The following is a 15,060-nucleotide window of genomic DNA, read 5'->3' on the forward strand; positions in this document are numbered from 1 at the left end:
GGACACAAGGCCCAAATATGAACAGTGCTACAATACTACTGCCCTTGGCAGGCAAAGAGCTGGTGAGATTTTACCTCCAGGTGTTTTAAACCCAGCAGCCTCTTCAGAACTGCAAAGCACAGCTTCATTCAAACAGCTCAGCACTGCTGTCAGCAGAATCTGAGACTCGGTAACTCAGGCCTGAGGAGGGCTTGGGAGCTGACAGCCTTCTCAGACTGCCTCAGCTGGTCTGGCACAGCAGCCCCAGGAAAGTCTTCTGCATTTGAACAGCAAGATACTTAAAAACAAGGCCTCTGCATCATCAATAATTGCATGTAGCTGCCCACTGCAGGAGGTTTGGAAGTAGATGATTTTTAAGGTCATTTCTAACCCAAGCCATTCCATGATTCTGTGGTACAGAAAGACACAGCTGTGCCTGGCAGAACTCATTTTGTGCTTGACAATCCTTTACCGACCAGCTCAGCACAGAAGTGCAGCTGGATCTGCTGAGCTCATTACTTTTATAACTTATTGCTCACATGTGTCTCAAATTACAAGGCAAACTGAAATCCAGAAAATTCCAAGGAAGCATGAGAAATTTTTTTCCTGTGAGTGTGGTATGGGCTCACAACAGCAGCATGCACTTGGCTATGTATTCACCAACCCCAGCCATGCTGGGATCTGTGATTCCCTATTTCATGTTTCATTGAAGATTTATGGGATAATTTAAAAACAAGACTTCAGATGGCCTTTGCAGTAAATAAATATATTGTCTCAAAGAGCAGCTGCAAAAATGCCATCTTTGAATTCCCATCCTTATTTGATGTTTTAGAATTTATACATCTCAGCTCTTGCCTGAGTCATCCTCTGTCACAGAGCTCTACTTTTGCAACATGAATACACTGAGAGCATCTTGTGCCTAGTGACCCATACAGAGTGTAAAGGCTAATTCAAACACTGACTTCTCTGCAATGAGTAGCACTTTGCTTAAAAATGTTTGAATGAGACTATAATTTTTTTTTATTTACAGACAGGCAATATTTTAACCCAGTATTTTTTAAGCTGAAGGCTGATGTGACTTGTCATACACCAGGTTTGTGTTTGCGTAATTCAATCAAGGACAACTTGTTGGGCTGTTCCCATTTGCTTTCATATACTGACAAAAAGAAATTCACCAGCAGCACTGAGCAAGATTATAAACTACATATAAACTACTGAATGCTTTCTCAACTTGCTGCTAAAATAATAACATCTAAACAAAATATTCAGATACAATGTAATGTTTCTTTATTTTTTTAAAATCCAATTTGTAAAGGTCCCTTTTTAAACAAAACAAGAACAAAAAAATCAACACAATTCAGAGGGCTTATCTCATTTACCATATTCTTCCCTACTCTTCACTTATAACACAAGCAGCAACTTATAGTATTAGTGCTCATATAGTGCACTTATATGAATTTTGATTTGTGTATTAAGCATTAAATACAATGTATTTTCTGTGAGCATAGCCCGAAGAGTACACAACGTTACATTTTCAAAGCATATGTTAAAAAAAAAAAGACAATAAATGTATACCCAGGACAGTCAAACTCAAATATTTTGACTTGGCAAATTCTATAACGAGTAACAGCAATTTTAAACTGCGTACAAAGCAGAACAGTGCCAACATGCCTCCAGTCTGTGAGCTATGGTAAAACATCAAGCACACATACAAAGGAGAGAAGCCAAAGAAACCCACCACAGAGCTAACCTGAGGCACACCCAACTGCGACCGAACAAAGGCAGCTCACGTTCCCACTCTGTAATGCAAAGAGCCCAACAACAACAAAAAGCATTTCTACGCTACAGAAAGTGAACAGCAACTTCTTCCAAATTTGTCTCCGCATTTTAAAACAACTCGTTCGAAAAATTTAAAGATGAACATCTAATTATACCAAACAAATGTACAAACTATAAAGTCAGAGAAGCTCCAGAAGATTGCCACTTTCAACCTTGCATAGTGAGAGCTGGCATTGATATTGCTACCATAGCTTCAGCAGAAGATACGGAAAAGAAAAAAAATTACCTCTAAGTGATGCACATATGTAGCATTTTCTTCACAAAATTCAGTTAAACATTGTTTTAATAAAAGGGAAAACAGCTCTAAAAAGGGAAAGATAGTGTTCACAAGCTTAGAAAAAAAATACAAAACCAGAACATTCCATAATAAAAAAATAAAAACAATAAACATTCCATCATGACAGCACCTATTTTATCACTAAATAAGCCCCATACATGCAACAAACTACAACTATTGTATAAGGCCATCAAATTAAAGGTTTACTTTTCATATAAACAAAGTGTAAAAATAGCAACAAGTTGCGATCTTCAAATTTAATGCTATGTGAGGATTCTGTCCCCCCAGTTTCATTTGGTAGCAGTTTCAATATGGTTTGATATAAATGTCATTCATCTAGGAACCGTGGTACAAATACATTGTGCCTAGGACAGTATTGTCATATCTCTGTTCGACCTTGACAGAATTGGAATGCTCAACAACACTACTGAGTTCAGGGATGCTCTCAGCAGTATCCCCAAAACCATGATAGTGTCCATAGTGCAAAGTGTCCCCAGGGTCTTCCACCCAGGAGGGCCGGTTAGAAACACAGCTACTGGGGCTCCCATTGAGGTGCAGGGATCCACACATATCAGTGGAGTTGCTCATGGCTTTCTCGGGCTCCTCGATGCCGTTAGCGGTGTGCAGCCGGTGCCTGCTGGGAGAGGTGACCCCAGGAATGGCACCGTTGGGTGCTAATGCCGAGCACTCCTCACGCCTGGCATCCATCCCACCGAGCTGCTGTGCGGCGCTGAAATCCAAATGTCCATTGATGGCACATCCATTTGTCAGTGCATTCAATATGGAGCTACTGCTATTCATATCTGCATTAAGAAATATACCTGTCACCAACAATTAACGGTAAATCGAAATACATCAAAACATCTCCACTATACTCCACTTACTTAAAAATGTTTCCATACACAGCTTTGAAAATAAATCTATGCTTTATAACAAGGCAGGTAGTTCCAAGTAATGAGATCTGACCAGTAAATTTGTGGCATGGATTCTTATGTTGAAAATGCAACTATCTATCCACATTTGTTTTGAAAATATGCCTATATTAATCTTTGCAAAGACAACGTGAACTTCTCAGATTTCTTTTTTTTTTTTTTCATTTAACTGTAAGAAGTGCAGCTGACAACATTCTGGACAGTGTTTTCAAAGGAGGAATAAAAGTGATCTTTCCACCTTAACTGTAATGCCCTCTTGGGATGGAAGATTATTAAGTACATACAAGAACTGAGTATCTGTGAGACGGTGAAGGGTGGTTTTTTTTCCATTTTTCAGCCGTAATTTAACTGTGGCTTTTTTTAATTTTTATTTGTAACTCTCAGAGTACAGTATGCACTGAAGTAAGTCACATATAGAAATGTTACATTAGAGTGCTAAGATAAAATGTTTCCAAGTTCCTTTATTCAGAAAATACTTCACTGTACCTAGCAGCTTGCTAAATAACATACTGGGCAGGTTTGTATTTAATGTTATGTTTATAACAGCATGTGTACAATCCACATGCAAAATGCCATACAACAGCAACAGCAGAGTGCACAGAAGACTAAAAAATACTAGTAGGAAACAAAATTCTAAAAATGTGCATGCAAAAATCACTGACAACTGTTTTGAAGCAATTTCCCCTTTGAAGTTAGTAATTAGTACAGTAGGTTTTGTTTCCATGAACAGATTTCATCAGTCTGTCTGAACTGCATGTTTTTGCAGTGGTACTCAAAAGTACTAGCACAAAAAATTCATGATACATTCTGCCTTTAAAATATAATTTATGTCTATATTGGTAAAGATGAGCAAGGCAAACATAGCAACTACAGAGCTATGTGGTGACATTTTAGGATTTTACATTCTGTCATTATCCTTGGATACATGCACATATGTTTATGCCTCTATGAACGCATAAACCCATGTGCAAAACAGGATTGCATTTACTGCGTGTATGCAAATTAATTCAGTTAATTTAGTCTGTGGGCAACTTCCCACACTTGTAAAACACTGGGTTCCCATTTAAGTGACACATAATGAGTACCACTGTCTGACAAGGAAGAATCTGGAGTTTTGGTTCTCTCTGTTTTTTGCATGGCTATTATTTGAAGTAGGAATTACAACACTGATATTTCACAGACACCAGTATGTTACAAAAGAAATGTGTCCAATTTGTAACTCCCTGGATGTACTAACTGGAGTTCCCCATTTAGTCCCTACATCAGTTAAAATAACCACATCAGCCAACCTTGCTAACCAAGAATTCTCATTAAAAGTGGAAAAAAAACCCCACAAACCCATCACGACATCACAGTTAATACTTCAGGGATAAAAACGCACAGAAGGAGTTTCATATAGTGTTTATTAACTGAAAAGTGCAAACTTTTAACTGTTTAAAAATAAACCATCATAGGCTGGTTTTGCCATATCAATTTAATAAATCTGGCACTTCTATTAGGTAATATGCAAAAGTAGCTAATGAATAGTTTTAGTGATAATTATAGAATGTTATTATTGGTTAAAAACGAGCACCTGTAGTAATACAGCAATAGTATATATTTATGAAATAAAATAATTTTTCCATAAATAAGAACACTTAGTAATTATCACTGGAAAATACCATAGTCTACTTTTAAAGTATTGATTATATATATGTTTATCTATTTATTCCTAATATATTAAAATATCTATTATTATCATTCCCTTTGTTGACTTGGATCTGTGGTACAAAGCATAAACATATTTCTGGCAGAAAAAATTGATAAATAAGAAATTAATTTCTGAATGTAATAATGCACGACTGTAGTAACTCCATGTCTTAAACTACAAAGTGCAAAAAAAGGCTGACCCAAGACAGTTTTAATCAAACTCTATATACATCCCATCACCAAAAGCATCTTGATTAAGCAGCCCTTAAAAAATCTAGAGCATTAATATAGACCAATCCTAGTAACATTTTTACTGTTTCATTATGATTGGTACAAAACACAAAATCTGTTTTCCCAGGTACACTAGTTCTAAACAGTAGATCAGAACTGTGATGTCTGGTCTTCTATTTACATAAAAAACCCCACAGCAGGATCCTGCACTTATGTCATTGTGTCTGAGCAAGTTCTGAACACAGGGTGTTTGCCTAGATTATTCTCTGTAGTATTTATTGTATTATTTTGAATATAGTTTTGTCATAACATTATTTTCAAAGCTAGAATATGCTTCCCTATCAAGTCTTCTTACTATCTATTCAATCAAAATTAAACAAATAATTTAACTTATTTCTGAATTTCCTTTAACTCAAAATTATAGCAACTAGAAGCAAGGCACAACGTAACACAAGCCTCAGGTTAAAAGAGAAACAGCCATCGTGGACTTGTTTACTTGAAATGTTAAGAAATTACTAATAAACCTTCTCTTTCACCATTACAATACATTGCATGAAACAGCTAATTTTTGATACCTACTAAACTCCCAATATAATGGGTGTTACAGCAATACAATAGCTTTCAAGACTCCAGACAACAATGTGCAAAAATAAAGGACTAAGTTTTATACTTAAAAATAAAATGCATATTGATTCTTGCAACGACAAGGAGTTTGCATTGCAGAAACAGTGTATATTTCAATTTCTTTTGGTCCAACAGAAGTACTCTCCTGTTGTTTGGTGTCTTCAACCATTTGAGTGTTGTTGTAGTTAACAGGAAACTGTCCACTCCCACCTGATACAACAGCAAACTCTCTATCAACGTGCATATTGTCAGCATCGTCCTCAGCTCCTCCATTCAGCACTGGTATTAAGCCATCAAAGCTGTAAGCTGACAAAAAAAGTCATGTTTAGTCGTAAGTGCCCACTTGAAAACTAGCCAAAAAAAAGATGAGTACTTTGATTATTAAAGCAGAACAGAAAATTACTGGGGTACGTATCAGACTTTGCACCTACATAATAAAGTTACTAGCAGGACGCACAAACAGGTTCAATGAGGACAAATTTAGGATACTCAGGCTTTACAGGGGTTGTGGCAAAACCAGCACATTGCCCAATTCACGTTTGTCTACTGTCAGTTTAGACTGCTCCCTTTTTCACTCTCACGGGCCAGGTCCCAAAAGCCACCTTTATCCACACCAGATTGCTCCCAGGGATCTCTTCAAGAGCTGAACAAGCAGAGCTATCTTCTGAAATAAACTGCCAAGGGGTTAGACTGCTGGGGGGAATGCTTTAATAAGATGGGCTTGATTTCTCTACTTCTTGTACCTACCCAGAGCACTGCTCCACTACTACCCCAGCAGGCCCTGCCCTGCTCTCACAGTGACACTGATACACTTTTCTACATACACTGCACACACTCTCAGTGTTATGTTTTAAGTGCCTGCTTTGGCAGACTGCAATTCAGCTCCTATTATCTTGGGCACAACCAAAATTTTCATAAGCTACTCATTTTTAAAGAGCCTTAAGTCCTGCAGTGTTCCAGGGCCAAAGAGATCACTGAGGGCTTAAATGACTTCAGGGACCTTGGACCAGCAGGCTTCAAATTACCCTAAACCAGGAAAGGAAAAACTTTTTGTTTTAGTTAACTAGAGGAATATGTAAGTGCAATTTCATGTTGGCCAATTCCAAGGTTCAGTTCCAGGAATGCCCTCCATCACATCTCACACAGAACACCCAAAGCATCTGTGCTGAGGCTTGGGACACCCAGACAGTGGCTATAAGCAGCACACACATCACAGAGCACAACCTGCTGAGGGCTGGATTAGAGGGGTCAGGATTATGACTGACATGAACACAGCTGTGTGACCAGTTGGCCCAGTGTGCATCATCATCATCATTGAACCTGTGCACCCTCTGCTGATCTTCCCAGGAAGCAGGATGAAATTTCTGGAATTGATTTCAGAAATATGGACATAAAATTCAGTTTATGTTCCTAAGTTAAAATTAAAAACTATTCGGCATATATTCTGAAAGTGGTCACCAATTTACTTGTTAATTACACTTGAGTAATTAGTTTCAGATACAGTGTATCATGTATCAGTGTTGCCTAATTTTGAGCTTTAAGGCTTCTTTTAATACTATGCACATGTGAGCAGATACACCTGTGTGTATATAAACTATTACAAGTAATGCCCATCCACTGCCCAGTTTGGTTATCCCAGGGCAAAGCACACCTTTGTGATTGTTCCAATTTGGGGTATGGCTATCAAAACCTGAGTTTTCCCTGCAAATATAGGTTGGCTTCACTCTCTGAACATCTGGAATCTCCTGTGCAAATTGTCTTTAAAGGACAACAGACCAGTGTGCTTTTAGTAAGGGTTTAAAAATAACACAAAATTGGTCTTGTTCTGTAAAAAGGGCAGCTGAGCACAAAAACGTACTGATAACTCATTACTCAGCTCTATTATTACATCTATTTCTTGTTTACCAAAATGCCTCAGGAACAGTGACTCATTCTCAGTGCAAGAGACTTTTTACATCGATGCAATAGTTATTACTGGTGCTGATGTCTTTGAGGGCAAACACGTCAGATTAGAAACTCCCACAGCTGGGATGCATCTCTTAGTTACTCCAAAAACCTTCAAGCAAAAGCAGCAAAGGTTTTGCATTTGTTTGTGAAGGTCTTAAAGAGTCATATTTTTAACAATTTCAAAAATAACCTACTCCAATTGCTTTTCCGACATTTTTGTAATTGTTCAGGAGCACTTGTTCACTTCAAGCACTGCCTTTATTTGCTCAATCTAATTGAGGTGCTGGACCAAGTCTGAACAGTGAAAGGTAAGGCAGATACAGCACCACTCTCCTGACTGTGGGGAAATGCTGCCCACTGACTAGCTTGGGGCCCATTCTGAAAGAGACAGCTGCTCAGGAACACTCAGATGGGGCAGCTCTTCAAAATGCAAGGTAAGTTAACTTGACTTCAAGCAGCGCCTCCTGGTAGATCAACGACTGAAAACATCTTATTGCAGTTGTTATGGACACTTGTGTACTGGGCAAGTTTTCTTATTCTATGTAGCTACTTAAGAAATACTTATTCCCAAAGTCTTGTATTTAATTGCCCAGAGACTCTTCTCCATAATGAAATTTATCATTTAGACCAGCTACATGAAGCACATATCCTATTTATGATTGGCCATGGAGTTCCCAGTTAAGGTCTCTGATCCTGGTATAGGTGGTGTTTGGATAGCAAGTACTGAACAAACAGTAGTATTGATATTGATGTGATTTATGTTGCCTATGTCATATTTAGAAACATGGTTTAGGTCTCAATTCTGCCCTTGCTATCTGGAATTAAGCACTGTTTAATCCCATTCTATTTGGTTCACTCAAAGTAACTTATGTTAGAACATCAACTTTAACTGAACAAAGTGCCTTCAATGAAGACCTATGAAGTCCCTTTCTTGATGCTGAAGAACAGCATCCTTTAGCATCATCAGGAAAAAGGTTTGAGTGCTGAATTACTCCCTTGTTTTTAGTAAGAGTTTATTGGGATGACCAATAGAAAGGAAGATAATTCTCCTCCATCATGTTACTTAAGGTGTTTCTAAAAAAATCTAAAATCTATAAAGATTTCTACACAGAGCTACCAAAAAGTATCTTTAGGTTATACTATTTCATCACCGCTGGCAAAGCAGCGTCCTCAACATAGAAGGCTGGATAGGAAACCTTAAGGCTCATTCTGTTCTTACAGCCTTGTGTAAGATAGCAGCTTCCCTTGGAAAACAATCCTGGAAACTTAGGGTATGTTAATCTTGATCTGGGAAACCCTTGTGCATTCAATTTCTTCCAACTACCTTATGCAGCAGTTTCTGAACTGTGAATTAATCCCTGAATGGGAAATTATCATCAGAACATCCAAGCATCTCTGTGAATCAATGGAACACTACTTGGCCCTCCTGAAGCTGAAGAAACTGTGGAAGAAGCAGAAGTTAATTTCTGCTCCTACTCCTCTGCATAATTATTCTCAGCATCATGCAGCTTTAGCACTCTCTGGAAATAGAAATTTCTGAACAAGCCAGGATGATGAGAGGGAGAACTGGGATCTTGTGGCATGGAGTAATTGTATTAATCTGCTTCTTGTATTAATATGTAATTTAGATACGTAACTTAGTCAAAAATACTCAACATCCACTCCAAAAGACTTTAAAACGTTTATTTTCCTTTCTCAGCACCAGTATCAACCCATCCCTTTTACCTCTGGGGCCTCACCTTCTGTTCTAGCCTTCTTCACTCCAGCAGACTCCATATCTTCAAAGGATCTCTTTCGACTTGTCCCACCACTGAATGGATTGGGACCTGCATTCTGATGAACCCCATTTATGGTGCCATTGCTATAGAAACGATTCAGGTGACAGTTCTGGAGGTTCAAGAGAAACTGGGCACATTCTTGGAAGCCCTGGGTATGTGCAAGGTCTGCTGCTGTCAGGCCACTGGCATTTCTCAAGCTGCACAATACAAAGAAACTGGATTACACTCATTCATCAGGCTAGCTGGCTGCTGCTGCTGCCCTTACTGACTATCTATCTGCTGGTGATGAGAGAAAACATACACTTAGCAAATTTTCCATTAAGAAATTAGTTATCAATCTTAGTTTTATAACTATCTTAACTTTTTGCACATATATCTCACTTCTAAGCAAAATTTGGGAGACAATACACTTTTAAATAAAATCAATATACTATGTGCCTTAAACCATCTTCCTATTTAAACTTCTCAAAATGCTTTACTCTAAAATAGTCTGAAGTAGCTAATCTTTACATAAACTTCAGACTAATTTAAGTGTTGAATTTTACCATCTTCTGCAGTTTATTCTGCAATCTATTGCTTTAACTTGAGCAAAAGATCAAATACTCAAAACAAACTTAACATGACTTGGCAATTGTCCATGGCATTCTGGTTTCTAAGGTAACAACAACATCACTATTTTTCCTAACAACAAAATACATACATATACAGTAAAAGATAAGTAAAGATGCTATACTTAGCTGTGCTTTGCTTATGCTTTTGTTGCAGGTTTGTTTCTCATTTCAAAGTGTGTGACATCATAAGTACTGGGACTTGCTTTGGTAATTTCAACCAAGACTTTTCTGTGCACGAGAGAATGGCACTGGATTTTCCATATTCTAGTGCATCAAGGAGGTTAGGAATGAAATCAGGGAGGACATGTAGATATGCAGAGGTTTAATTTGAAAAAGTATTGAATCATGTGCATTTACACAAACATACAGGACGCCTTGTGCTCAGCAATTTAGGCTAACTTCATCAGGAAGAGCATAAAAGTGGAGGCAAGAAGGCCAGGAATGACAAAACTAGATGGTGATGCAAAAGATGCCCATTACTCTTTCCTAATATTTTTCCAGAGATGTTAACTAGTCAGAGAAGAGGAATTTTTTTTCTTGGCTTCAATCATTTAGACAAGTCTCTTACTCAGAAATCCAGAAACAGACCAGCTAACAGAACAAGAATTCAGAAGATTAATAGATCTGATTCTCTTGAAACTCCAGCTCATGAGAAGAAATCAAAGAACAAAGCCCAGATTTGCTTCCTAGATCATAGTAGCTTACTTGCTATAAATAAGAAAACCTTTAGAAACTGACTGTTACAGAATCACAAAACCCATAATCTAATCCAGGATTAATTTCATTCCATATTGTACTATTCTAAGTCATTATTTACTTGGACTACAAGTGAAAATCCACAGAACAGCAGTCAAGAGTGCTCTAGAAAGTAAGACTTCAGAATACTGGAAAACCTAGGTAATCAAAGAAATGAAACTTCGATGTGGTATTAGTTTTGAATACCTACAGAAGAACTGCGAAGTGCTGAGCATCCAGTGTAGGCAGTATATGAATGGGATTAATATGAACAAAGGAGAATTAAAGCTAGCATCAGGAGAAAGTTTTAGAGTATAAATGTTGCTGAATCTTGAGAGGAGTCTCTTCTCCTCATTTTAAGAGCTGCCTATGATATCAGAAATTCTACTGTCGATCCTTTCCCCTGCTGAACTAGATGACCTGTTGAAGCTGCTGCTAAGCAACAAATACTTGACACTCCTTTAGCAATTCTGATTTACTTGTGCAGCATAAGGATGTAGAACAATTAATCTACAGCTTAGGAAACAGAAATTTTAACAGATCTGTTCTGTTCAAGAAGAAAAGCTCAGTTCTCTGACTTTTTTAGACTTCTGAGCCCGAAAAGAACAATAAATCTAAGCAAGAGCAAAATAAACAAAGTTATGCAAAGATAAAAATGACAAAACCAAAATGGTATTGAATGGCCATCTAATTTAAGAGAAGTTCAAGTAATTCTATTACTTAGCAAGTACTACTGAACACTAACTCTGCTTTTCCAAATTGACTGTTCAGTCACCATTTTCCAAAGGATCGTCAACGTAAGATGCCAAAGGCATTTGGAGATTTATAAACGAAGATCAAAGTGTGTAAAGCTACACAACCAAACTTGGGGAAAGAAAAACTAAATTTCCCAGAAAAAAATAAGCAGGATTTAGAGGTTGAATAACTTTAAAATGTAATGATCTTTGATATTTAAAGATCTGTCCATTCCTACCTCTTCCTGAACTAATATTACTCTTAATAGGTAGACAAAGATGTGCTTGTTTTACAGAAGTATCCTGGAAGCACTGCATAGATTTCAAGGGACTCAAGCCTACTGGATTTAACATTCTCGCTTCTGAAGTTTAGAAACACCTCTTTTAAATGTGTGAATCTGAATTTAGCCTATCAAGTTAGTAATGAAAAGGAAAAAAAGTTCAATGAAATAAAAGGAGATTGTAAGTTCTAGATGACTCTGAAAACTGTTTGAACAAATGTTATGGAAGACAACACAGATGCTCTCTCTGCTCTCTTACAGTGGGAACACTAATTTGAATATTTTTCCTATATCTAGCTGTCCAAGTCCATGATTTTAATCAAAGCCTGATTATTCTTGGACTTTCATATACTTTCAAATTTCTGTTAGACTGCCTTGAATTAACAGGATGCAGTAGAGGAAAAGCTGACAAATTTTGCAGAAACCTTCCGTCACTTTCTCAAAAACAGGCGAGAAAGATAAAAAAAAAAGACCTACTTCTTTAGCAGATTTCTCTAGGAGGAAAAAAATCTGTCAATGGGAACACAAAAGGCAGCAAGAGGTAGCTGTGCAATAATAGCCTATCATAACCAAATGCAAGTAATAAAAAAAATTGCGAATGTAAATAGGAAAAAAATAGGAAAGAAAATGCTCTTAGCAGATATCACGGAGTTTTACCAGATTGGAATAGTTTATGTATTTTCAAAATCATTTAGAAATACTGTCAACAACTGTAAGGATTCTGAGTCTGTAAGAGAAAAACAGTGTAATATAGTCCTTCCAGAAAGCCTGGAGTACTTGAATGAATTAAAAAACCAGCATACCTACTAGACCATTCTTTATAAGTGTTAATCTGAACTTGGAGTGGAACCACCCTGTAATTACAAGGAACTAGGAACACATTTAATACTAAATCTGCTGCCCATGTCTGGCAGTGAAATGTCTATCTCAGCTTATCCCAGGAGCTAAGAATTTAAGTGTCATTACTGTAGACAGACTAGATTATATGGATGAAAATAGAAATAGTTCACTGTCCCAGCCATACATAAGAGGAGTTCAACCTCTTATGTGCAATCCCTGTCAGCCCTTGGTTATGAACTGCAATTATATGTAAACTGACTATCAAGTGAAAAGGAGGGGGAATAGTATGTGATTCATTTGGCTACAATGTGTAGTAGCTAGGTGACATGGAATGCGTGGCTAAAAAAGGGAAGAAAAATCAACAAGCAGGAAACTCAGTGATAATCACTATATTCAAGTAAATTTACAGCTCTTTCAGTCATTAGGTGTCCCTTGAAAGGTACTTCATTTATTGTAGCTGCTGACATAAAGAATAAGGATTGGTAAAGAATATTATAACTCAAAGTAACTTCAAGACCTGGGCTGCAAAAGAAAAACACTGGAAGAAACAGTGGACAACATGGACAGAACTACCTAAAGGTCATGGGTCTTGAAAAATAAATCTTCTTTTCCACCCATCCTCTGTGACCGTGTTCACAGGGGTTCTTGGATGAGGGAAGAGACGAGAATGTCGACTCCATGTTCAGAAGGCTTGATTTATTATTTTATGATATATACATTACATTATGACTATACTAAAAAGAAGGACAAGGTTTCCTCAGAAGCCAACTAAGCTAAGAATAGAAAAGAAAAGAATGATAACAAAGGCAGCTCTCTCGGACTCTGTCCGAGATAACTTGGTCCTTGATTGGCCATTAATTACAAACATCCAAGATGGGCCAATCACAGGTGGACCTGTTGCATTCCACAGCAGCACATAACCATTGTTTACATTCTGTCTCGGAGGCCTCTTAGCTTCTCAGAAGGAAAAATCCTAAAGAAAGGATTTTTAGTGAAAAGATGTCTGCGACAATCCTCTGCTTTTTTAGTTAGTTGGAGATAAAAATCTCTCTGGTACCAGTTTTGATCTTTAATCCTAAATACCTTGAAATAATGGAAGCTCCAAGAAGTTTGGAACACAGTGATATTAAATCTTCAGGCAAACTGTCCTTTTGTTACTGCTAATCATACAGCAAATATGAGAGGTCTATTTCTGCAACTGCATTACTCAGAATTAAAAAATGGGGACGGAAATTTTAGCATGTTTTATATTTTGTTTTGTAGGGGTTTTTGTTGTCATTGGCTTTTTTAAAAAAACTTCTTTTGTGACAAAGATGCCAAACTTCAGGACAAGCTTATATTTCTTTTCAAGGTTTGTCTCTCAGCTAGGCTTCTAGCTGAAAAAAGACAAACAGCAGGTCACAAACACTGCATTTTTCACATGAATTCATTATGAAGGAAGAAGCCAGCAGCAAGGAAGGTGTGGAAGGATGGAAGGAAGACGTAAGTAAGAAAATCAGAATAAGTCTTGGAAACTGACATGTGTTTTATGCTTACTCAGCAGTATTCACTGACTTGATGCAGAATTTTTTAAAGGTTGGCCTAGTAACTATCAAATCAGAGAGCAGTGCTCCAAAAGCGTACTTCCTTCTATCTCCAGTAAAAAAGTCAAAAACTAAACACAACTTTGAAGGTCAGTCTAGCTACATGAACAGGTGGAAAGAAAAACTGAAGAAAGGACACTGAAAACAAAAGCTCTGAAAATGTCATTCCTTTTTTGGCACCTGCTCCAGACAGGAGTATACATGAAGGCACGAACTGACAAACAGGAGAAAAATTCCTTACTTAACATTGCCCAGGGCTAAAGGCAGCCATCAGAAAGTCAATTCACTCCATGTTTAGAAAACACATATCTTGCATCCCTTCCAAGGCAATTAAAGTATTTGAAAAATGACTGAGTGTTCAGGATTTTTCACTAAGCAGCATTTTTTTGCTATATACTTTATTCACTGTTCCCATGTAATTCTTATTACTAGAAACAAATTAAAATCATGAAGCACACTATTATTTACCCTCAGCCTTCCCGTAGGCTAAAATCCAGGAGCTGGGAATAAGAACATCTTGTTTTCTTCAAAGTACAGAAGTATAAGATGCTAGTTCCAACGCAAAGAAAGAAAGCCAAATGTAAGGAAGGATACATTTTCATATTACAAAGCTATTCTAGATAGAAAAAAATCCATGAGAAAAGACGATGAAAGTCTGAATATGGATGAGTAGGTGATCTTGAAGTTTCTTGACATATGACACTTGCTTATCACATTCTGTAGTGACAGGTGTTTTCATAAATAAACTTCAAACACACACTGATATATTGAGTTAACGCTCTGACTTTTGTATATGCATTTATTCACAGACCTACAGTGCTTAAAACACTCTTATAATATGTTTTTCTTCTCCCATCAAGTGATGTCCACAGGCAGTCTTCAAAACTGAGTGATCTTGGCATGAAGAGGACTTTTTTTTAGGATCCATTCTTCTCCCTCTGGGTTGACATCATCTGAACTCCCATTCTAAATGCCCAGTT

The 15,060-nt window shown here is 37.3% G+C and overlaps 1 protein-coding gene across 1 annotated transcript in view; it reads right to left on the bottom strand.

Annotated features, from left to right (window-relative positions):
- Positions 1 to 1,243: 1,243 nt before the first annotated feature.
- The window catches only part of ANKRD10 (ankyrin repeat domain 10), a 37,841-nt gene continuing 24,024 nt past the window's right edge, over positions 1,244 to 15,060 (bottom strand). Inside the window, exons 4-6 of the mRNA XM_071430622.1 lie at positions 9,258 to 9,493; positions 5,782 to 5,877; positions 1,244 to 2,898 (exon numbers count right to left, since the gene is read on the bottom strand). Coding sequence (XP_071286723.1) covers positions 2,432 to 2,898; positions 5,782 to 5,877; positions 9,258 to 9,493 — 799 coding nt within the window. The 3' untranslated portion in view covers positions 1,244 to 2,431. The remainder of the gene's footprint in view (positions 2,899 to 5,781; positions 5,878 to 9,257; positions 9,494 to 15,060) is intronic.

The sequence above is a fragment of the Agelaius tricolor genome, unplaced genomic scaffold (genome assembly GCF_023055355.1).
Source record: "Agelaius tricolor isolate 1412-34295 unplaced genomic scaffold, bAgeTri1.0.p SCAF_7, whole genome shotgun sequence".
In the NCBI taxonomy this organism is placed as follows: domain Eukaryota; kingdom Metazoa; phylum Chordata; class Aves; order Passeriformes; family Icteridae; genus Agelaius; species Agelaius tricolor.